General features: G+C 41.2%; 2 protein-coding genes across 2 annotated transcripts in view; one reads left to right on the plus strand and one right to left on the minus strand.

The window, feature by feature from the left end:
* The window catches only part of Cct6b (chaperonin containing TCP1 subunit 6B), a 40,436-nt gene extending 22,833 nt beyond the window's left edge, over window positions 1-17,603 (minus strand). Inside the window, exons 1-5 of the mRNA XM_059271339.1 lie at window positions 17,363-17,603; window positions 15,311-15,374; window positions 13,283-13,417; window positions 9,066-9,239; window positions 8,210-8,313 (exon numbers count right to left, since the gene is read on the minus strand). Coding sequence (XP_059127322.1) covers window positions 8,210-8,313; window positions 9,066-9,239; window positions 13,283-13,417; window positions 15,311-15,374; window positions 17,363-17,499 — 614 coding nt within the window. The 5' untranslated portion in view covers window positions 17,500-17,603. The remainder of the gene's footprint in view (window positions 1-8,209; window positions 8,314-9,065; window positions 9,240-13,282; window positions 13,418-15,310; window positions 15,375-17,362) is intronic.
* Znf830 (zinc finger protein 830) lies at window positions 17,038-19,214 on the plus strand. The gene has a single exon (XM_059271340.1). It carries the CDS (start codon window positions 17,653-17,655, stop codon window positions 18,763-18,765), a length of 1,113 nt encoding a protein of 370 aa, XP_059127323.1. The 5' UTR covers window positions 17,038-17,652; the 3' UTR covers window positions 18,766-19,214.
* The last annotated feature ends 3,154 nt before the right edge of the window (window positions 19,215-22,368 follow it).

The raw sequence follows: 22,368 nt of genomic DNA on the forward strand, positions 1-22,368 counted from the left end.
CCAGAACCCACGTGGTGGCTCACAACCATCTAAAATAGGACCTGGTGCCCTCTTCTGGCATACAGTTATACATGCAGAGCATTCATATATAAAATATATAAAATATAAATAATAAATAAAATTTTTAAAGTCACTTATACACACTAAGGTGGTAGCATTTCTATGCAATAACCTCTTTTGAAATTTTTTAAAAGAATTATTCATTGCATGTGTGAGTGTGGGCATGTACTTGCCACAGCACACATGTGGAGGTCAGACACAACTTTGTGGAGTCAGTTCTCACCTTCCACCTTGAGGAGGCATGGTCTCTCCTGTTGCTTCTGCCACTGAACACCATACTCCTGGCTAACTAACCTATGCATTCAGCTTTTTACATAGGTTCCAGGAATCAAACACTGGTCATCAGATGTGTACACAGCTAACACTTTACCTGCCAAGCCCTCTCCTTGGCCTGTAAGAATCTTTTTTGAGTATGTATGGTGCTAGGGATTGAACCAAGGTCTTGTACATTGCAGGCTAGTGCTCTACCATTGAGCTATACTCCCAGCCCCTTAAGAATTGTTTATATCCAATATTTGCTATGTACTAAACAAATACATTTTAACAAGGCATAGTAGCACACAACTATAATCCCAGTATCTGGGAGGCATAAACAAGAAGATTGTCACACGTCTGAAGTGAGTCTAGTCTACACAGTGAGTTCCAGGACAGCCTGAGCTACAGAGTAAAATCCTGTTGGAAGGAAGGAAGGAAGGATGGAAGGGAGGGAGGGAGGGAGGGAGGGAGGGAAGGCATTTTTTAAATGTTCAACACAGATATAAAGGAGTTTTCAAGTTTTTAATCTGACTAGAATGCTCTAACTCCCAAATGAAGATAAAGACCTTATTTAGGAAAAAAAACAACAACAAAAACCTATACATCCAATATTTTTTACCTTCCATGCTTGCTCTCTTCTCAACCTCAGCAACTGAATTTGCTGCTTTGAGAAGATATAAACTGCCCTATCACCACCTCTACAAGTCCCCACCAATCTCCAGTTCTTTAAAACAAAGAATTCTCACTCCATCCCCAAGTTCTCTTCTAGCACAGAATGCTGTCCCTATTTCACTGCTCTTGTTTACAGCTACACTCTGAAGTGTCTACAGCTGCAATTCCACTTTGTATTAGTAAGGTTTCTCTGGAGAAACAGAACCAATGGGATGAATATATTATTTAAAGAATTTATGAAGTCAGCTTTTGTTGGAGCCCACTCAGGTTTCCTAGTGGCTTTACCCAACAGGTCTGCGTAAAAGGATGATCGGACCACGGGCCTGAGTACCAGGTGTCTGATGGTCTGCACGTGGCTGTGCTGGGGGGGGCAGTCTTATGCTCCACCCCTTGGCATCCCTTAAGAGCCCTTTGGCAAAGACAGTCAGGGCCCGATGGATTAGGATCCAGGTCCTTCCAAGGCTATCCTGTATTTTCTATCTGTTTCTCTTCCCCTCTAAATTTCTATCTAATATTTCCTGCTGCTCCTGCTCAAGAGTACCGTGGGTAAAAGTTAGGGTGGCATGGCCTTCCATGAGCTTTAAAATAGGAACAACAGCAAAATCACACCTGAGAGCTGAGAACCCAGCAGGTCTTGGTCCTGAAGACCGGTTACCTTAACTGGGTGTTGTGGCTCACTCAGTTAGTCCTAGCGCTCAGGAGGCAGAGGCAGGTGGATCTCTGTGAGTTCGAGAGGAAGAGGAGAGAAGAGGAAGAGGAGAGAGGAGGAAGAGGGGAGAGGAGGAAGAGGAGAGAGGAGGAAGAGGAGAGAGGAGGAAGAGGAGAGAGGAGGAAGAGGAGAGAGGAGGAAGAGGAGAGAGGAGGAAGAGGAGAGAGGAGGAAGAGGAGAGAGGAGGAAGAGGAGAGAGGAGGAAGAGGAGAGAGGAGGAAGAGGAGAGAGGAGGAAGAGGAGAGAGGAAGAGGAGAGAGGAAGAGAAAGCTCCTAGAACTGGAGTTATCAACAGTTGTGAGCTACAAAGTGGGAGCTGGGAATTGGACCCAGCTCCTGGAAGAGTAGCCAGTGCTCTTAACCACTGAGCTGTCTCTACAGCCCCCTTTCTAATACCTATTTTTGTAGATCGGGCTGGCCTCAAACTCAGAGATTCACCCTCCTCTGCTTCTTCAGTGCTGGGATTAAAGGTGTGCGCCAATACCACCTGGCGGCTGCTTTCTGGTACCTTTAAAAGCTATCGCCGCAGGTGTCATACGTCAATGTTTCCCAAATATGTATTTCTGATCCTGACCTCTATTCTGAACTCATACCAGGATCTCAGCTTATGTCACCCACATATAGAATGGGTCTTCTCTCCTCAGTTAAATCTCTTGAAATACTCTCACAGGTACAGTTAGAGGTTCTAGGCCATTCTAAATCCCACCAAACTGACCATCAAAATTAACCATCACATGGTTACAGTCCAAAATACCCATCATAAGTTGAAATAATCATGTCAAATGCATTTAATCCACCTAACCCTCCTACCACCATCATTTAGCAATGCTGTATATTGCAGAGTGTTGGCTGTTTAGCTTTGTGATTGCACAGTTAGCTGTGAACTATGGCTCACCCCACTGCTCAGCATCACAAGAAAGTATCGTACAATATACTGCTGGGGGAAAGTCAAAATGTAAAATTCAAAGAACAGGTTCTCCTGAATGTGTATCACCTTCGCATTGCTGTAAAGCTGAAGAACTGTATGACAGGACCATCTATCACTGTAAGCCTAGTTTTATGCACAATAAAAACACCAAAAAGTGAAAATGAAAGCAAATCCAGCAAACTATGAGTAGAGGAAATCTATAGAATGGACAGTAAGCAGAGGAAAATATAACAGTGCCTCCTTGTCTGAAGGAGGTTCCTTAATTTCATCTCTGTCTCAGTGACCCACTGTCAAATCAAAGTTATGTTAACTAAGGAAATTGATGAACGTGCAGAGTCATCCACAGAGCAAAAGGAAAGTGAAAAAGAAGAAACTGAGCTGAATGTGTTAGCGCCAGGTATGCTGGGAAGAGCCAGGAAAAAAGAGGGTTGAACACTAGCTGTACCATTAGATATCCACTGAGAATCCTGGAAAACATCTCCAGCAAATAAGTGGGAGAGAGCTGCAATCTCAAGAGGAAGCTGAGATGTACAAAGCCATAAACATCAAAGCAAGTTGGAATTATGAATATAAATCTTTGCAAACACCGTATGAAATAGCAGTAGTATCAAGTGGGATTTTAAAAAAACAGTAACAATATCATGCTTCAGGAAAAAGTAAATGAGGATACTATCCAGAAAAGATATTAAGATATTAAGGCTAGACTCCTATAAGTTACTATAAAATTACATAATTTCTACTAATCAAAAAATAGTAGAAGTGTGAAATTTGCAAATTAGTAGAGGGGAAAAATATAATGATGAAATCAATAAAATGAAAAGTCGATTAAAAGAAACAGGACAGTGGGAAATAAATAGAAAGTAAAAAGATAGGAGATTTGAAATCAAATATACTCATAACAATGTTAAATGTAATAGATTAGTATTTCAATTAAAATATAAAGACTATCTGGTTAATAATTTCTATTTGTCCCAATATGTCACTTACAAAAAACTATCTTCTAAAATATAAGGACAAGAAGATTGAAAGTAAAACAAAGAAAATATGACAGACATATACTAATTAAGAGAAAGCTGTGGGAACTGGAGAGATGGTTCAGTGGTTAAGAGCATGTGCTGCTCTTGCAGAGGACCATGGTTCAGTTCCTAGCACCCATGTAGTGGATAACGACAACCTGTTAACTCCAGTTCCAGACGATTCGACACCCTCTTCTGACCTCAATAGGCCCCAGCTATACACATGCTGCACATACATGCATGCAGATAAAACACTCATAAAATATAATTTTTTAAAAATCTTAAATGAAAACATATTCATAGTTGAGCAATGGTGGCACATGCCTTTAACACCAGCACTTGAGAGGCATAGACAGGTGGATCTCTGAGTTCAAGGTCAGCCTGGTCTACAGAGTTCCAGGGTAGGGTTACACAGAGAAACCCTGTCTTGAGCCCTCTACCCCACCCCAAAAAAACCTTAAAAGAGAAAACTGGTATAGCAATTGTATCAATGCGGGATAAATTCTACTTTTAAGACATTTCTAAGCAGATCTGATGGTGCAGTTCTGTAATCCCAGATACCTGAGAGGCTGAGATGGGGCATCAGAAACCAAGACCTACTTTGGCTACAGAATGATTCAAGGCCAGCTCTCATAAGTTAGTAAGACCCTATCTCATAATAAAAAGTAAGAAAAGAGGGACGGAGTTATAACTCAGCAGTAGAGCATACACCCAGCACGTGCAAGATCCTGGTTCAATCCTCAGTACTGGAATAAAAAGGTATTATTAGAGAAAAGATGGCCACTTTATATCAGTACAAAAAGTTCATTATGTAAGGAATAAATGCTATGGTACAAGCTGGTCACACCTAAAGCTGGCCGTAGTGACATAAACCTGAATTCTCAGTACTTAGGAGGCTCAGGCAGGAGGATCCTAAGTTAAAGGCTAGTCCAGGATACTCAGCAAGACCTTGTCAAAGAGCAGAAACAGCAACAAAATCCTGTATGCACCTAATAAGACAGTTTTGGTTTTCTGTTTGTTTTTCTTTGCTGAGGATAGAACTCAAGGCATTGAAGATATCAGTCAAGGGCTCTATGCTCAGATATATCTCCAGGCCAAGATAGTCTCAAAATATATAAAATAGCTAGGCATGGTGGCATAGGCCGTTAGCCTAGCATTCATGAAGCAGGTAGATCTCTGTGAGTTTGAGGCCAGCCTGGTCTACATAGTGAGTTCCAGGTCAGCCAAGGCTACATAGAGAGACCTTGTTTTAAAACAAACACATATATGTGTTCTATATATGTGTGTATGTGTATATATATATATATGTTTAATATATGTTTAACATATATTAAAGCTGTCAAAACTAAAAGAGAATATAAACAAATCTATGATGATATTACTAAAATATTCAAATATATCAACATGTCCAGTAATTGACAAAATAAGCAGTCAGAATATCAATAAGGATACTAAGGTCTGAAGAACAGCATTAACAAAATTGATCCCTTGATAGAAAACTATACCTCACAACTACAGCATACCTTCTGTCAAGTACATAAAAATAAGTTCTCACTGGGTGGTGGTGGCGCATGCCTTTAATCTCAGCACTTGGGAGGCAGAACCAGGCAGATTTCTGTGAGTTCGAGGCCAGCCTGGTCTACAGAGCAAGTTCCAGAACAGCCAGAGCTATTACACAGAGAAACTCTGTCTTGAAAAACAAACAAACAAATCTCTTAAGTAAAGCATGGTAGCTCACATCTGTAATCCTAGGACTCATGAGGCAAGAGGATTACTGTGAGCTCAATGACAGCCTGGGCAATAAGTATAAGACCCTGCCTGCCGGCCCCTCCCCCAAAAAACATAAGATAAACTAATTAATTGACTCTATACCTAAGCCTTAAAGCAAATCTCAACCAATTTCAAAGTAGTGAAATCTTATAGAATGTCCCCTACCATTATATAGTTAAACTAGAGTCAATAACTAAATTCTTCTATATATTTTGAAATTAAGACACATGTTGAAAATAGAAATTGGAAAATATTTTAAATGGATTATGTTTTCCAGCAAGCTTCAGTCAGTCTGTCTACCAGTGGGACCAACTCCACAGCCACAGGAAAGCATGCCAAAAAACTTCCTTTTTAAGCCAACTTCTCCTGACAACAAATAACTTCTGCAGACAGACAAAGAGAGATGCAGAAGGGAAAAAACAAGGAGACTGGACGAGGCTCTAAAGCAGAGTTCTCAACCTGTGGATTGCGACCCCTTTGGAAGTCACATAGCAGATATCCTGCATATTAGATATTTACATTACAGTTCAAAACAGTAGCAAAATTATACTATGAAGCAGCAATGAAAATAGTTTTATGGTTGGGGTCACCACCACATGAGGAGCTGTATTAAAGGGTTGCAGCATCAGGAAGGTTGAGAAAGGCAGATAAGCAGAGGAGGAAAAGAGCAGGGCCAGATAATGGTCTGAAACCAGGTAGGAAACAGAAGGCGGCACTGTTCCAAAGGCAGGCTGCCCTGCTGGGCATGGCTCATGCCTTTAATCCCAGAACTTGGAAAGCTGAGGCAGGAGAACCAGCCTGGGCGACAGAGACTTTGCCTCCAAGAGAGGTTCACTGCAAAGCCACTTTCTATTACACCTGTACTTTTAATACTACTCTTGCCATTAAAACAGTCTTGTTATACCCAAACCACTCTTCAGTAAAATCTTTGGAAGGCAAAGAAGAAAGAAAATATTTTAAACATAATGCAAATGCATATGCTTGTAATTTCAGCACTCAGGAGGCCCAGACAAAGGGATTAGAAGCTCCAGGGTAGTGAGCTATGCAGTGAGAGCCAGTCCCAAAGGCAAAAATACATGAATAAAATAAAAGTTAAGGGGTGTAATTAAGTAATACTTAGAGGAAAACTGAAAAGCCTCAAATACTGTTTCACAAAAGCAGAAAGCTAAAAATGAATGACCTGAGTGCTATTTTAAAAAGACAAAAGAAGCAGAAAGCTCCCCACTCCCATAACCCAAAAATCAAAAAATTAAAAGGCCTTATGAAACAAAACAAAAACAAACAATCAAACAAAAGCCTGGGCAAAATGAGAGGGAAGGTGGGAAGAGAGAATAGGAGTGGAGTAAATCCTTCAAACAGGATCTTTATGACCATTTTGTTCCAAAATTAGAAGATTCAAAAGAGATGGACAAATTCCTAGAAATACTCATGATTCAAAAAGAGTGTAGAAAACCTAACTGATCCTAAGAAAATGATGTAAGTTGCATATGGAATATGTAGATAGCATTTGCATCCCAATCAAAATTAAATTCACTGGAAAAACATTAAAACTGAAATATTAATTAAATATATATTAATGAGCTGTATTATTTTTAGAGGTATATTAGTTAATATTGATAATATTTATATTAGATCTATTTCTAGATAAAGTATTTGAAAGTGAAATATTATTTCAAGATTTGCATCTAAATAATATTGGTTAGTCCTAGCACTTGGGAGGCAGGAGAATCTCAAGTCCTCCACAGTGAGGCCTCATCTCAAATGTGAGAAAAAAATACCTGTAAGGAGGAAGATGAAGAGGAAGAAGGGGAAGACGGAGAAGGAAAAAGTATATAGTTGAAATTAGATTGAAAACTGATAAAGATAAAAGTCAGAGGTGCATGAGAGATCTCTATACTTGGGGTTGAATATTTAAAGAACTAAATCTGTAGTTATCACGGCCTCTCTTAGCTCTTGCCTCATCCCTCACTCCTGCTTCCTCTCACCGGTGCTGCAGGCACACTGGAGCACTCCAAGCCCATTTCTACTTCCGGAGACTTCCAATGATTATTTTCTCTGCTTAGCGTGCTCTTTTTTGACATGGCTAGCTCCCCTGTTTCATTAGAGGCTTCTTAGCTTTGTAGTTCAGTTTCTTTTTTTCTTTTTTCTTTTTTTTTTTTTTTTTTTTTTTTTTTTAGTTTTTCGAGACAAGGTTTCTCTGTGTAGCTTTGCGTCTTTCCTGGAACTCGCTTTGTAGAGCAGGCTGGCCTCGAACTCACAGAGATCCACCTGCCTCTGCCTCCCAAGTGCTGGGATTAAAGGCATGTGCCACCACCGCCCTGTAGTTCAGTTTCTTATCAGAATGCTTTTCTCTGAATGCTATAAAATCACACATGACTACGTTTCACCCTCCAGTTCAATTAGAAATGTAACCTTCCTGAGGAGTGTGTGTCTGGCTCACTCCTCACTGCAGCATCTGAAAGTGACGGGCTCAATGTAGCTAACTCATATGTGAAATGAATACATTGGTGTTGAGTAAAATCAATAAAATCAATGAAAGAGCACTTGAAGAAAGCCAAATATTTCAGAACTTGTGTGTTGCCCAAGTGTGGCTGATGAGATGGCTCAGCAGGTAAGAAACCTGACAACCTGAGTTTGGGCCCTGGAATTCACAAAGTGATGAGAGAGACCTTCTTCAAGTTACCATTTAACCTCCACAAACCATAAGCATGCTGTGGCACACACACACACACACACACACACACACACACACACACACACACACGGGGGGGGGGGGTATTGTAAATTTTTGCGATTTACTGTGTATCTGTTTCTGACTTGTGCCTCATCTCCACGATTTCCACCATGAAGAGATCAATAGGGAGACCTGGTCTTCTAACAGCCAGGACAGAATCCACCACAGCCTGAAAGAGAAGCATGGGGGTGGGGGAAGGGCATATTACCCGGACTGAAAGAAACTCCTGGTCCAAGAGACCTATCACCAGACTAACCAGGGAAAGGGCTTCAGGCTTCAAAGCCAAAGGCATGGCCATCAAGTGCCACACTTGGCACATTTGTGTTTCTTAAGGCAAATTAACAGCAGAGCGTTCTGTTTCACAGGGCAGTGCCTCTTAAATTTGGTTATTGCAAATTTCTCATTCCTGATTTTGAGAAACAGCAAAGCTGAGGAACAACAATATAATCAAATGATAAGCACCAGATACAAAGTCTTCCAGAACTGCCCAGGCAGTTTTGTCTTTACATTGCATATAGTTTACCTTTAGCAGTCAATCAAATAAACATGAGACTCTTATATATCAGCTCAATCTTGCTGCATTAAAGCAACAACCCTAACTACAAGGCAACTGCCAAAACAACCTGCTCATGTGTCACCTGATATAGTCAAGTACGGACCTTTAGGGTTAGCTGAATATACTGTTCAAGAGCTTCCATAAGAGATAAGCCACAGGAAGTCAAGCCTCTCCCAACTTTCAAGTCATGTAAGCACTAATGAGACACCTTAGGAAAATTAGTGTTGTGATCAATTGAATTTTAAATGTTTGCCTTCTTCTTTTATATTTCGGAAAAGTCATGTGCAACATTTAGTTGTCTTATAGAAAAGAAGAATATCACCACGTGTCTGGCTATCCTTGCTAGACAACAGTGGATCATATACCTCTGTTAACACGTCAGCCAGTTCAGCATGAACTTTCGTTCGCAGGGATGTTCTAGCCACATCTAAGAGGATTTCTCTTTTCATCTCCTTTTCCACTTTAATTTCATCCAAAACTTCAAGTGCTTTCGTCTTTGCAGCATCAAATCCTTCAGCTATGATTCTAGGGTGCAGGCCCTGGTGTAACAACATAAATACACAAATCACACAGCAACCATGCCAAGTAAAAGGCAGCTATGCTCTCTTTAATAAGTATGTGACCCACAGTGATGGCACTAATGTAAGTATGCACCATTCATAAATTATTTCTCAGGCTTCATATCTGAAACAATATTTTAAAATGTATATGAGTGTTTAAAATGTATATGGCTCACACAACTTAAAAGTAGCAATGTCAACCAGGTGTGGTGTCACACGCCTTTAGTCCCAGAACTTGGGAGGCAAAGGCAGATGGACCTCTGTGAGTTCAAGGCCAGCCTGATCTACATAGTGAGTTCTGGGACAGCCACAGCTATATAGAGAGACCCTGTCTCAAAAAAAAAAAAAAGTAGCAATGTCAGGAGTGGAAAGATGTCTCAGAAGTTAAGAGCACTTATTGCTCTTACCGACAACCTGAATTCAGTTCCCAGAGCCCACATGGTGGCCCACAATCATCCATAATTCCAGTTCCAAGGAATATAATGTTCTCTTCTGAATTTCAAGGGCACCAGGCACACATATGGTTGACATACATATATGCAGGCAAAACATGCATGTACATAAAATAAAAATAAATAAGCCTAAAGTATTTTTAAGTAGCAATTCCAGGCCAGCAAGATGGCTCAGGAGGTAAAGGTGCTTGCCACCAAGACAGACAACCTGAGTTTGCTCCCAGGACCCACATAGCAAAAGGAAAGAACTGATTCTCACAGGTTGACCTCTAATCTCCACATACAACTAATAAGAGTGATTTTTTTTTTTAAGTAGCAATGCCATGAACTATAAAAGGCACTTCAGGAACTATTTCAGCTTAAAGGAAACTAAAGGAACATGACAACTAAACACAAAGCATTATCCTAGAGTTTCCTTTTTCTGTGAAAGACAAGCGGTGAAATTTGAAAGAAATCTGCAGACTAGATAATAGTATACTCTGTGAGCTGTTGATGTAAAGACTAATTTCCTCTTTTATATACATAAGTTGTGACTATATATGAGAATTCAGTGATGCTAAAAATTATACACTAAGTGCTGGGAGGACATGGCTGTAATGCCAGCACTTGGGAGGCTGGGGCAAGAAGGTGGTGAGTTAGAAGTCAGTACCGGGGCTGGGGATTTAGCTCAGTGGTAGAGCACTTGCCTAGCAAGCACAAGGTCCTGGTTTCAGTCCTCAGCTCCGGGGGAAAAAAAAAGAAGTCAGTACCATCTACACAACAAGTTTGGGACCAGACTGAGCTACATGGTGAAACCTGTCTCAAAACAGAAACAAACAAACAAACAAAACACAAAGAAAAAAGTTCCGCTGAAATTAGGACACGTTTGCAACTTATTCTCACCCACTCAGAAAACATTTAGATGCCTAACATTAATTACATGTCTCACAGAAAACATAGCAGAGGTACAATAATGCTTTTAGAAACCTGGATAAATGCTATATGCTGATTCTTCACAATATTCTTGCAACTTTTCTGTGAGTCTAAAATTCTGACCAAAATCAATTTTTCTGAGACAGTGTCTCATCATGAGCCCAAGCTGCCCTCAAACTTCCAGTCTCCCTGCTTCCGCCTCTTGAGTCCTAGAATTACAGGCATGTACCACCACGCCTGGCTCACAAAATTAAAAGGTTTTCAAATACTATTAAGACTGAGGATATAGTGTAGGGGTAGAGCAATTGCCTAGGATGAAAAAAGTCCTTGGTCTTTGAGATAGTCATCAAAAAAAATAGTAGTATTATTTATTCTCTTTTTTGGTATGTGTGTATATTTTCTATCTTTTATGTATGCTGTGTGGATGCTGGTGAATGTACATACCACAGCATGAGTGTGAAGGTCAGAAGGTAACTTTGGAACCTTAGATGTTGGTCATTGCCTTCCACCTTGCTTGAGGCAAGGTCTCTTTTATTGCCATACTTTCCAGGCTTGCTGGCCTACGAGCTTCAGGGCATTCTCCTGGCTTTGCCCCATCTCCCGTAGGAACACTGGGGTTACAGACACATGTTGCCATTTTCAGTTTGACAAGGGTCTGAGGATTCAAACTCAGGTCCTCACACTGGGACAGCAAGCACTTTACCCACTAAGCCATCTCTCCACTCCCCAGGATTGTTTATTTTGCAAAATAATATATAAACATTGTGAAATCATGAACCACACGAAAGGCATAAACCACAGTTCCTTCACTTCATTTCTTTGCGTTACTCCTATAATACTTAAAAGGTGACACTGAGCATTTGTGCTGGACATAATGCTAAGGGCTCTATGTGAATTATCTCATTTGATCCTCTCAACAACAGTATAAAGTGGGTCCTATTATTGCTCTACACAGATAATGTAATTTGTCTTACATCAGCAAGCAGTTCAGAAATGGAGCCAAGATTTAAATCTGTAAGACCCAACACTCTAATCCAACCTGTTCTATTATCATTTGTAAAAATTTCCTCAATCTAGGTCTTCATAATCACTTCATAATGGACTACTAGAAGAACCTTGATTGTGGATTCCTTAGAATTGTCCCCAAATATTTAAAATGCCAATCTGTCCACAGCAGTCATTAATATGCTACTCCTTGGTCTGCTCACTACAACAGTAAATCATACACTTCTTGAACAGCTAGTGCTCCTCACCCTCTGAGATTGTTTTCCACTTTCTTCCACAACCTCTTCATTTTCACACACATCCCCTCAAACTCCAGTAACACCAAATGCTTATAGTTCTGTACCAATTTGAGGGTGGAGCTTTGGCCTGGAACACTAAGTGCCTCACATTACATCCTAAAGACTTTGTGTTCAAGATCCTCACCTGAATGTTTCCTGGCTACTGCAGGCTAGTTTAGCATCTCCATGTGTCCCTGGTGTTTCTATCATATCCTGTGCCTCACTTTATTAATGTTCAGATATACACTACGGATCTGGCAACACCTTACCACTGACACTCTCCTTTCTTCTTCACCTAACCCCTGATTTTCAGAAAATGTCCATCTTTCACCTGTGCTTCAGGGGAATCTTAACCCTAGCTCAAGCAGTGGGGTCTAGATCAGCCTAATCAACTCTCCTGACAATGGCTATCAGTTTAAGATGAGCATAAGACTAAGGTTGGACCAAGGAAGGATTCATATGCTATAGCTGGAGGAATGTCTTTATCTTGACCTCTCCTGCTGAATCTTACCAAGGGAAATAAGTAGCCCTGACTTCCTCTGATGGTCTGACCTTCAAGATCCAGCTTAGAATGAAGCCGTATTATATGCAGAAGAGCTTAGAGACCAAAAGGACCTGGGCACTTGATGGCTGATTGAACTTTTAAATTTACCAGTCACAGACCCTATCTTATCCCTCACTGTTCTCTTGTAGGAGATGATGATTTCTGCATAGTTTTTGTCAAGAGAGTTTTAGTCAAGTTTCCACTGTTTAAGCCCAAATCATTCTAAATGAGATAAGTTACAGACACTGAATGGATAATTCCCAATACTAAATGGAACACAAAGAATCTCCATTTTGACCAAGTTATGCCTCGCCAAGATAGTCTCTGAATGAGAGGAAATACTCAAATAATTCTAAAAAAGACATGCAATGTTGAGAAAAGAATAGGACTGAACAAAGGCACAGACACAGAAATGCGAATGATGATTCCATAGGAGTCCAGCGAGGTGGTTTACAAAGGAAAGAGGAACTAGAAAATTAAACACATGCACAAGGTGAAAAGCCTTCAGTAATTTTTCCTCAGTTAATTTTAAAGGAACATAATTTTGTTTCAACTTTTATTAGTTACATTTTTTGTAAGTATGATTCATGGGTATATGTGGGTTTTTTTAACCTTTCTATACATCTTTAAATATTTTATATTTCTTTAAATATTTTATATTTTATATTTTTAAAAGTATATAACTGCAATAAAAGCCATTGCTTTGGCAGAAAATAAAAATCAGTTTCTACTCACAACTGCCTAAGATTATCTTAATTGTAATTAGTTCTTATTCTTTAAAATTGAACTTAAAAAAAAAACTTCCTTTGAAATAGTGTGAAATTTTAATACCTCAGAAATGTAAAGATCGGCTTGTTTGAGCAACTCCCCAATGATCAGGACATTCGAGGTGGTGCCGTCTCCTGTGATATGGTCCTGGGCTGCTGCCACTTTTGCTATGATGGAAGCTGTTGGATGTTGAATTTGCTGGAAAAGGTAAACACCAGATTGAAAAAGACTGTGATGAAGAAGGCCACTACACTGAAGATAACCCTAGGGTCAATAGTAAAATTAAGAAACAAACTTTATTCTGCACATTTACAGGTTTTACACTATCAATATTTAGTAAATGTCAAATTCAAAATTTTAAAGTTGAGAATTAATGAGGTTTGAACATTTTATGAAAGTCTTTGCTTCAAAACGCAATGACATTTCCAAGAAAAGATTAAGCCCTTCAATCTCAAAGATGAATACATTTATGAAAATGGCAAAGGACTTTTCTTTTTCCATGATTACAAAGACTACAATGAAGTGCTCCAAAAATATTAATTTTTAAGTATTCCTAAGCTATTAGGCTCTATAAACATTTGAAAATAGCCAAAGTTCAGTTTGTTGATGTTTAAACCAACAACCATATCTCAAGACTGTAGTTTTTAGCTGATAGCCTTATCTGTTTGTTTGTTTTTTGTTTTGTTTTGGTTTTGGTTTTTTGAGAGAGGGTTTCTCTGTGTAGCTTTGGTGCCTTTCCTGGAACTCACTTTGTAGCCCAGGCTGGCCTCAAACTCATAGAGATCTGCCTGCCTCTGCCTCTCGAGTGCTGGGATTAAAGGCATGTAGCAGCACCACCCAGTGTTGATAGCCTTATCTTAAAAATACAAATTGTGATGCCAGACAGCAGTGGTACATGCCTTTAATCCCAGCCCTTGGGAGGCAGAGGCAGGTGAATCTCTGTGAGTTTGAGGCCAGCCTGATCTACAGAGTGAGTTCCAGGACAGCCAGAGCTACACAGAGGAATCCTATCTCAACCTCCGCCCCCCCCAAAAAAAAATGGCTACAGAGATAGTCAGCCATTAAGAGTATGTTCTATTCTTCCAGAAAAGTGGAGTTTGGTTCCCACCACCCATTAACAGGTGACTTACAATTGCCTTAAGTCCAGCTCCAGGGGATCTGATACCCTTCTCTGGCCTCTGCAGGCACCAGCATGCATGTGACATACACTCATACAGACAGACACTCGGGGCTGGAGAGATGGCTCAGTAGTTAAGAGCACTGGCTGCTCTTCCAGAGGTCCAGAGTTCAATTCCCAGCAACCACATGGTGGCTCACAGATAGACACTCATACACATAAAATTTAAAAACGAATAAATCTTTAAAAATACAAATTATAAGATTGAAGCTATCCCTTAGTGGTGAAGAGCACTTGCCTAACATATGCTCAATCCCTAGCGTTGCAAAAGTTATTTCTTAAATTTTTTTTTTTCAAGACAAGGTTTTCTGTGTAGTCCTAGCTGTCCTGGAATTCACTCTATTGACCAGGCTGACCTCAAACTCAGAGATCCACCTGCCTCTGCCTCCTGAGTGCTGGGATTAAAGGTGTGCACCACCAAGCCTGGCTAAAATATTTTTTCTTTCATTTTCTGTGCATTGATGTTTTCCCTACATGTATGTCTGTATGAGGGTATCAGATCCCCTAGAACTGGAGGTACACAATTGTGAGCTGCCATGTGGGTTCTGAGAATTGAAGCTGGGTCCTCTGGAACAGCCAGTGCTCTTAACCACTGAGCCATCTCTCCAGCCCACAAAAAATATCTTTAAATAAATAAACTTGCATATGATATACAAAGCATAACCTTTCCCCACAGTGTTGAATCTAGAATCTTGCATGTGCTAGGGAAGTGCTCTACCACTGAGCTGCATACTCAACCCATGTGCCATTTGTTAAATTAAGGCTTATTAAAGCCAGCAGCAGCTGGGCATTGTATTTAATGCCTAAATCCAACAGCCAGGAGGCTGAGGCAGGATGATGAGTTTGTGGCCAGCCATATTCTGTCTGAGAATATTCTGTCTCAGAAAAGAAAATGAAGAAGAGCATTAGCTCACCATCTCATGAAGCAGTACATTGCCGTCTTTTGTGAGTTTGATGTCACCTGCCCCAGAAACAAGCCTGTTCAAAGAACAATAGTACTTATTAACTACACAAGTCAAGAATCAAAAAGCACTCACTCCCACTTCTTGCCATCCACTGTTCTAAACACAGATGATTGGGCTTGGAAATTCTCCATCGAATGAGGTGAGACTGTAGTAATGACTGCCACTTGCATCTCACAGAATTATTTCTCCCAGGTGACCTTCTAGTGATTTCATTCCAAATGGAGCATTTATGGGCTTACAGAGTAGCTGATGGGTTATAAACATTGGCTAATGAAAAGTATAAAACAAAGAACAAATCTGCAAATTTCCTGTAGGTTCTTTATTTTGGTAAATGTCATAATTCAGTCACTGAATTTAGTTGCCTCATTCCTGCATTTATTAAATGCACCAAGCTCTGTCAATTCTACAATTTAAATACCTTTAAATCTTCACCTCTTCTCTCCAATTTTATTATCATTTCTAGACTGCTTAGACAGCCATCTTGTCTCCAAATTTGAATCAACTCTCTGCACTCTATTTTTCTAAAAGGCAACGTGACTCAGTTTCCTGACCAAGAATCCTGCAGTGAATTTATGTTCTCCACCATCTTCAAGGTAAAAGTCAAAGTAATTTAACAGTAACATGCTTGGCTTTTTCCCAGACTCTCCTGTTCCATCGATCATCATTCCCACAGTAGGTCTTTCAGTCCCCTTAATGCATTATAATGTTAATTTCTGATGGATTTACACCACTGGGAGGCCTTTATTCCCTTCACCAACTGCTCAATTCATTCTTCTACAACTCTGATCAAACATCACCTGTTATCTGAGAGGCTTTTCCTTTAGCCATCGGTAATTGGACGCTTACCTCTGTAAAATCGTTTACATCTATATATAATTGACACACCTGTCACTACCATGTCACCTTAAGAACAGATGCTATCTCAAGGGCTGGAGAGATGGCTCAGTAGTTAAAAGCACTTACTGTTCTTACAGAGGATCTGATCTTGGTTTCCAGCACCCATATCAGATGGCTCACAACTGCCTATAACTCAAGTTCAGGGGATCTGACACCCTCTGACCTCTGGGGGCATCTGCACACACCTGATGCACATAAACTCAGACAGGTGCACACATATAAGTTAAAATAAATCAACCTTGTTTAAAGAAAAGAAAAGAAGCCGGGCGGTGGTGGCTCACGCCTTTAATCCCAGCACTCGGGAGGCAGAGGCAGGTGGATTTTTGTGAGTTCGAGGCCAGCCTGGTCTACAGAGCGAGATCCAGGAAAAGGCGCAAAGCTACACAGAGAAAAAAACAAAAAAACAAAAACAAACAAACAAAAAAAAAAGAACAGAAACTATCTCATCTGTTTTCCCAGCATCTAGTGTTAAGTGGCCTCATTTACTATTAATATTAGTTTGCTCATTCCTCTCGGAGTGTCACTTTCCTAAGAGACCTTTTGTTCTCCCCACTCTCTTCTTCCTATGTAAAACAATGGTGCCAAATAAACGTATGTCCAAATGGATGAATAACTATAAAGAACTCTAGGTGCACAGTTGCAAGAACTTGATTAAGTACTAACAGATGGAAGATGATGGACCCTGAACTTGAACCTATGCCTGCCTAGCTCCAAAGCCAGTACAACACACTGCCAAGTCAAAACAATCCTGTCTACGGTGGGGCTGCAGTCCAACGTCTGCTGAGCGCGTGCACAGGCTTAAGTTCATCCCCAACAGGAGACGGGTGGAGTGAGCTCCAGAAGCGTTCAAGACTTAACGTTTCCAGTGAGCCACGGTATGAATAGGCTGTTTATGAACCATAGTGAAAAGGGGAGGGTGTCACAGCTTCTACTGGCAGGGCCTTTTCTCCTCGGCAAACAGGCTAGAAATCTCAGAGAGCGGAATGTGAGAGGGAGGAAAACCGGGCGTCTAAACGCTGCAGCTCTGCTCTCAGGTCTTCACTGAATATCAGCAGCAGCCTCAAAGGGCGCCGCGACGCCCCACACACCCTAGCGGCATCTCACATTTTTAGTGCGCCCTTAGGACCCAAGCTGGGCCGCAGCACATCCTGCAGCCCTCGGGCGGCGCATATGTTCACAGCCAAGGCCGCCTGGCTGCGCGTCACCTCAGCCCCGGGGTTGGCGACTTTGATCGCAGCCATGGGTTCAACGGTTCAGCCCTCAACCTGCCGAGTCGGAACCCTGGCGCCACGCCCACACGCCTGAGCTTCGGCCAATCGACCCCATAACAGGAAGTGACGCTATCACGCCTCGCCGGGACGGAAGCCAGAAGCGCCTGAATCGCCGGCCCAAAGATGGCGTCCTCCGCTTCTGCTGGGACTCCGGCGGGGAAGCGGGTGGTGAATCAGGAAGAACTGAGGCGGTTGATGAAGGAGAAGCAGCGCCTGAGCACCAACCGGAAGAGGATAGAATCTCCGTTCGCCAAGTACAACCGTCTGGGGCAGTTGAGCTGCGCACTTTGTAACACTCCGGTCAAGAGCGAGCTCCTGTGGCAGACCCATGTTCTGGGAAAGCAGCACCGGGAGAGAGTAGCCGAGCTGAAAGGCTCCAAGGGAGCAACCCAGGGCCCGTCGGCCAGCGCGGCGCCTCAGCCCATCAAGAGGAGAGCAGCGGATGTGGAGAGCCATGACGCCAAGAGAACCAAGGCCTCCGTGGGGCCTCAGGTACAGCCCTCCACCTCGGCCTCGCCCGCCCACTTTGAGAAATCGGGAAAAGAGGCCGCTAGGGCAACCTCCAGTAAACCTTCTGGACTCGGTTTACTCCCTGATTATGAAGAGGAGGAAGAGGAGGAGGAAGAAGAGGGAGGTGGAGAAGGAAGAAGGGACAGCAGCAAGCATCTTCCAGATGCACAGGGCAAAACCAAAGAACATTCGCTTGCCTCACCGACAACAAGTAATGTGCTGCCAAATGATCCCTTTAATACAAATCCTCCCAAGGCCCCCTTAGTTCCTCATTCTGGGTCAATTGAGAAAGCAGAAATACATGAAAAAGTGGTGGAAAGGAGAGAGAACACCGCCGAAGCATTACCAGAAGGGTTCTTCGACGACCCTGAGGTGGACGCAAAGGTCCGGAAGGTCGATGCCCCCAAAGATCAAATGGACAAAGAGTGGGACGAGTTTCAAAAGGCCATGAGGCAAGTCAACACTATTTCCGAAGCTATAGTTGCCGAAGAGGATGAGGAGGGACGGCTGGATCGGCAGATTGGAGAGATTGATGAGCAGATAGAGTGTTACCGTCGGGTGGAAAAGCTGCGGAATCGCCAGGATGAAATAAAAAACAAACTTAAAGAGGTTCTGACCATAAAGGAATTACAGAAGAAGGAAGAAGAGAATGTGGACAGTGATGACGAGGGAGAATTACAGGATTTGCTGTCTCAGGATTGGCGGGTGAAAGGGGCTTTGCTGTAAGGTTTTGAAGATCCAAGCTTTCCATCATTCTCCGCTACCCCGTAAAAAGTGCTGTGTTCTAGTACTTGTGTTACTCTAGCCTTGGGTACCCTGAGTTGTTGAGATAAAATAAGCTAGTGAGCAGTAATACTTCGGGGAAGGTACAGCGGTGCTATTTATTATAAAATGTTTGAGGTAAACCTGTTTTTGAAATTATAACTGCAAATTGCCAACTTTTTCGTGTTTACAGACTTAATGTTGATTTTCAGTTGTAAATACTGTACATAACTAAATATATATTTACATAAGTCACTGTTTTGAAACTTATAAATAGAAGTCAGACCAAAAAGACACAAGTTTCTATGACCTCGATGTGCATATATATTTTCAAGCCTTAAACTCCAGGGTTTGGGGCTTTGGGGAGCTTGTTTTTAAAAGGCTACTCATAAACACATATATTTTTTCATAAAGCAGTGAATGAGTATTCTGTTTTCAAAAGCATATTTCATGAGATCACTGAGAAAAACATGCCACAAATGCCCAACCTCCTTCAGCCAACATTTCTTTGGACAAGACCAATGATTGTCAAAAATGTAGGTCAGTATTGCCTGTGAAACTTTTGATTGTGCATGGAATGTCAAATCACCTATGCAACATTAGTGCCTGAACCCTAGCCTTAGATTCCATAAATCTAAAGGGGTCCAGATGACAATATTCTTGAATGTTCCCAGGTCATTCTAATATATGTTCACATTAGAGAGCAGCTGCCCTAAGTCCAGACCTATTTCTATATTATTTCAGGGTTGGTTTTCCTCTAACATGTTCTGTAAATTTGCTGTACTCCCTGCCCCGCAGTGGTGCTAGGCATGTACCACCACTGAGCTGGTTTTGAGTGAAGGAAATATTACCTTTTATTTCTACCTCCATTGAGGCTGAAATTTGATTTTTGTGGTAAATTAGGTTTGTGTTTACAGGTTCTTTCAATTGCAGGAAGATGTTTATGTTGCTAAGAAAGCAATGACAATTGCCTTATACTAACTGTTGATAGTTTAAAGTACTCTACTCTTCCAAAGTACTTGGAGGATGTGGTATTCAAAAAGGAAAATAAATAGCAGTGTTTTATATACAACATGTTCAAATTTAATAATAATAGCTAAGACGTACTATTTGTTCTAAGCATAAGCCAGACAGGGTTCTAAATACTTTACATATATTAACCCATTTTAGTTCACATTTCATAGGGGGAAGCCCAAGAAAAATGGTCTGAAAAGCCTTAAAAACTATGGACTAGAGAGATGGCTCAGCAGTTAAGAGTTCTGGCTGCTCTTCCAGAGGACTCTGGTTCAATTCCCAGCAACCACATGGCAGCTCACAACTGTCTATAGCTCCAATTCCATGGGATCTGGCACCTTCACAGGTATACATGTAGGCAGAAACACCAATACACATAAAATAAAAATAAATCTTAAAAAATGTTTTATAAAAAACAAACAAAACTGATGTGATTCACACCTGACACTCAGCTTTTGGGAAACCTAGGGAGATGGCTGAAGTTTGGGAAACACCTGAACTACATAGTGATATCATGTCCAAAATGGAAAAAAAAAAAAAAAAGCCTTAAGTTCTAAAGAATTGTTCCACCAGGCAATGAGGAACTAAATGGAGGGGTTTTTGTCTTTAAACAGAAGATTCTGTGATGATTGGGTGTTACTCTAGTTGTCGTATATGGTATAGACAGAGCACAGGACAAGGAACTGGGAGATTACATAAAAACTACTTCAAAAGTAAAGTGACTAAAACTGATTAGTATGGACAAAGTGAGGGGAAAGTAACAAAATTCCTCAGGAAAAGCTAACATATTAAAGATGTGTATTTTATGTATATGAGCACTTTGTTTTCATCCATACCAGAAGAGGGCATCAGATCCCCTTACAGATGGTTGTGAGCCACCCCATGGTTGCTGGGAATTTGAACTCACGACCCCTGTAAGAACAGCCAGTACTCTTAACCTCTGAGCCACTTCTTCAGCCCCAAGAGCTAACATGACTTAATGACTAGAAGTAGAAAAAAAAAAATGTAGAACGGATAAGGATAGGCTGTCAAAGGATCTTCTTTTAGGTGTGGGTACTAAGAAGACACTGTCTGATTTGGTATGTGCCACACATTATTAATAATCGTGCTGCCTGTGACACAGCGTCTGAATTCTCTGACTGCCTACTGCCTAGGGATAGCCATTTCAGTTTGATAATCACAAAGGGTGAACCTGCCTCAGGTATATTCTCCCCACACTGAGAATTTTCAGTTTCAGCATGCAAGAAAGTACCTAGGAGGGTTCAAAGGTGAATGATGATCTGCAAGAGCACCTTCATTAGAAATACAAAGCTGGCTGGGCGGAGGTGGGCGCACAAACCTTTAATTGCAGCACTCGGGAGGCAGAGCCAGGCAGATCTCTGTGAGTTCGAGGCCAGCCTCGTGTACAGAGTGAGTTCCAGGACAGTCAGGGCTACACAGAGAAACCCTGTCTGGGGGGGGGGGGGGGGGGGGAATACAAAGCTGGGCATGGTGTGTCATATCTGTAATCCTAGCAGGAGGATTCCTGTCATTTTGAGGCCATACATATAACAGAAGATGCTATCTCAAAAAACTGAAGCACAAAAAAATAAAATATAAGCTATTAAATCTAGTAGCCATTTTAAAAAGAAACAGGTGAAGTTAGTTTCAATGTTTTTACTTACCCTGCTATTTCCAAAATACTAAATTTCAGTAAGTGATATTTAAAGACTACTGAGTACTCTTGCATACATTTTTGAAATCTTGAGTGTATCTAACATACACATATGTGCCCATTGGTGACCTATGGCTTCTTTAAAGGACAGCACAGATCTAATAGTTACATAGGTGAAAAAAGGAAACATGCTGAGGAAGCAGGCATAAAGGGTTAATTCCTGGCATCAGTGGAGGTTAGGTGTGATAAGGTAGTTTATCACTGAATGTCAAGATGTAAAGAGTAAGATTGGTTTTTAGTCGTGTGTGTGTGTGTGTGTGTGTGTGTGTGTGTGTGTGTGTGTGTGTGTGTTGATGCACATGAACTACTACTAACTTTTAAGAGGGCCAAGAACATCAAAATGGGATCTCAGTAGTCCTTATTAAGAACAGTAGGGAAGGACCCCTATCATTACCAGTGCTCAGTGAGTCCTTGTTGAATTTGAGACCAATGGAACAGCTATGGGAGTGAGCAGCTCCACAAACTGCAAAGATCCTTACATCCCCTGAGCTCAGTCGGAGGTCTGATGTTCAGCTGTGCTGTTCCTTGATAGAATTAGTTCCAAGGATTCCTTCTAGCCACATCTCTTTAGAGAGGTCTCTAACTCAGCCATCATCACAGTACACAATTATTGTAAAGGCAAAAGATTTCTTTCTCCATTTCATCAAAAACACTCCATTCCCCCTAACTTGGAATAAAAAGAATGCTAATCTAACTGGACTTCAAATAAACATCTGTCCAGTGCTTTACAGTTAGGAAATGGTTTCACCTGTATTTCTTTTTTTTCTTTTTTTCTTTTTTTTTCTTTTTCTTTTTTTTGGCTTTTTGAGACAGGGTTTCTCTGTGTAGCTCTGCGCCTT

Source organism: Peromyscus eremicus, chromosome 8a, assembly GCF_949786415.1.
Source record: "Peromyscus eremicus chromosome 8a, PerEre_H2_v1, whole genome shotgun sequence".
In the NCBI taxonomy this organism is placed as follows: domain Eukaryota; kingdom Metazoa; phylum Chordata; class Mammalia; order Rodentia; family Cricetidae; genus Peromyscus; species Peromyscus eremicus.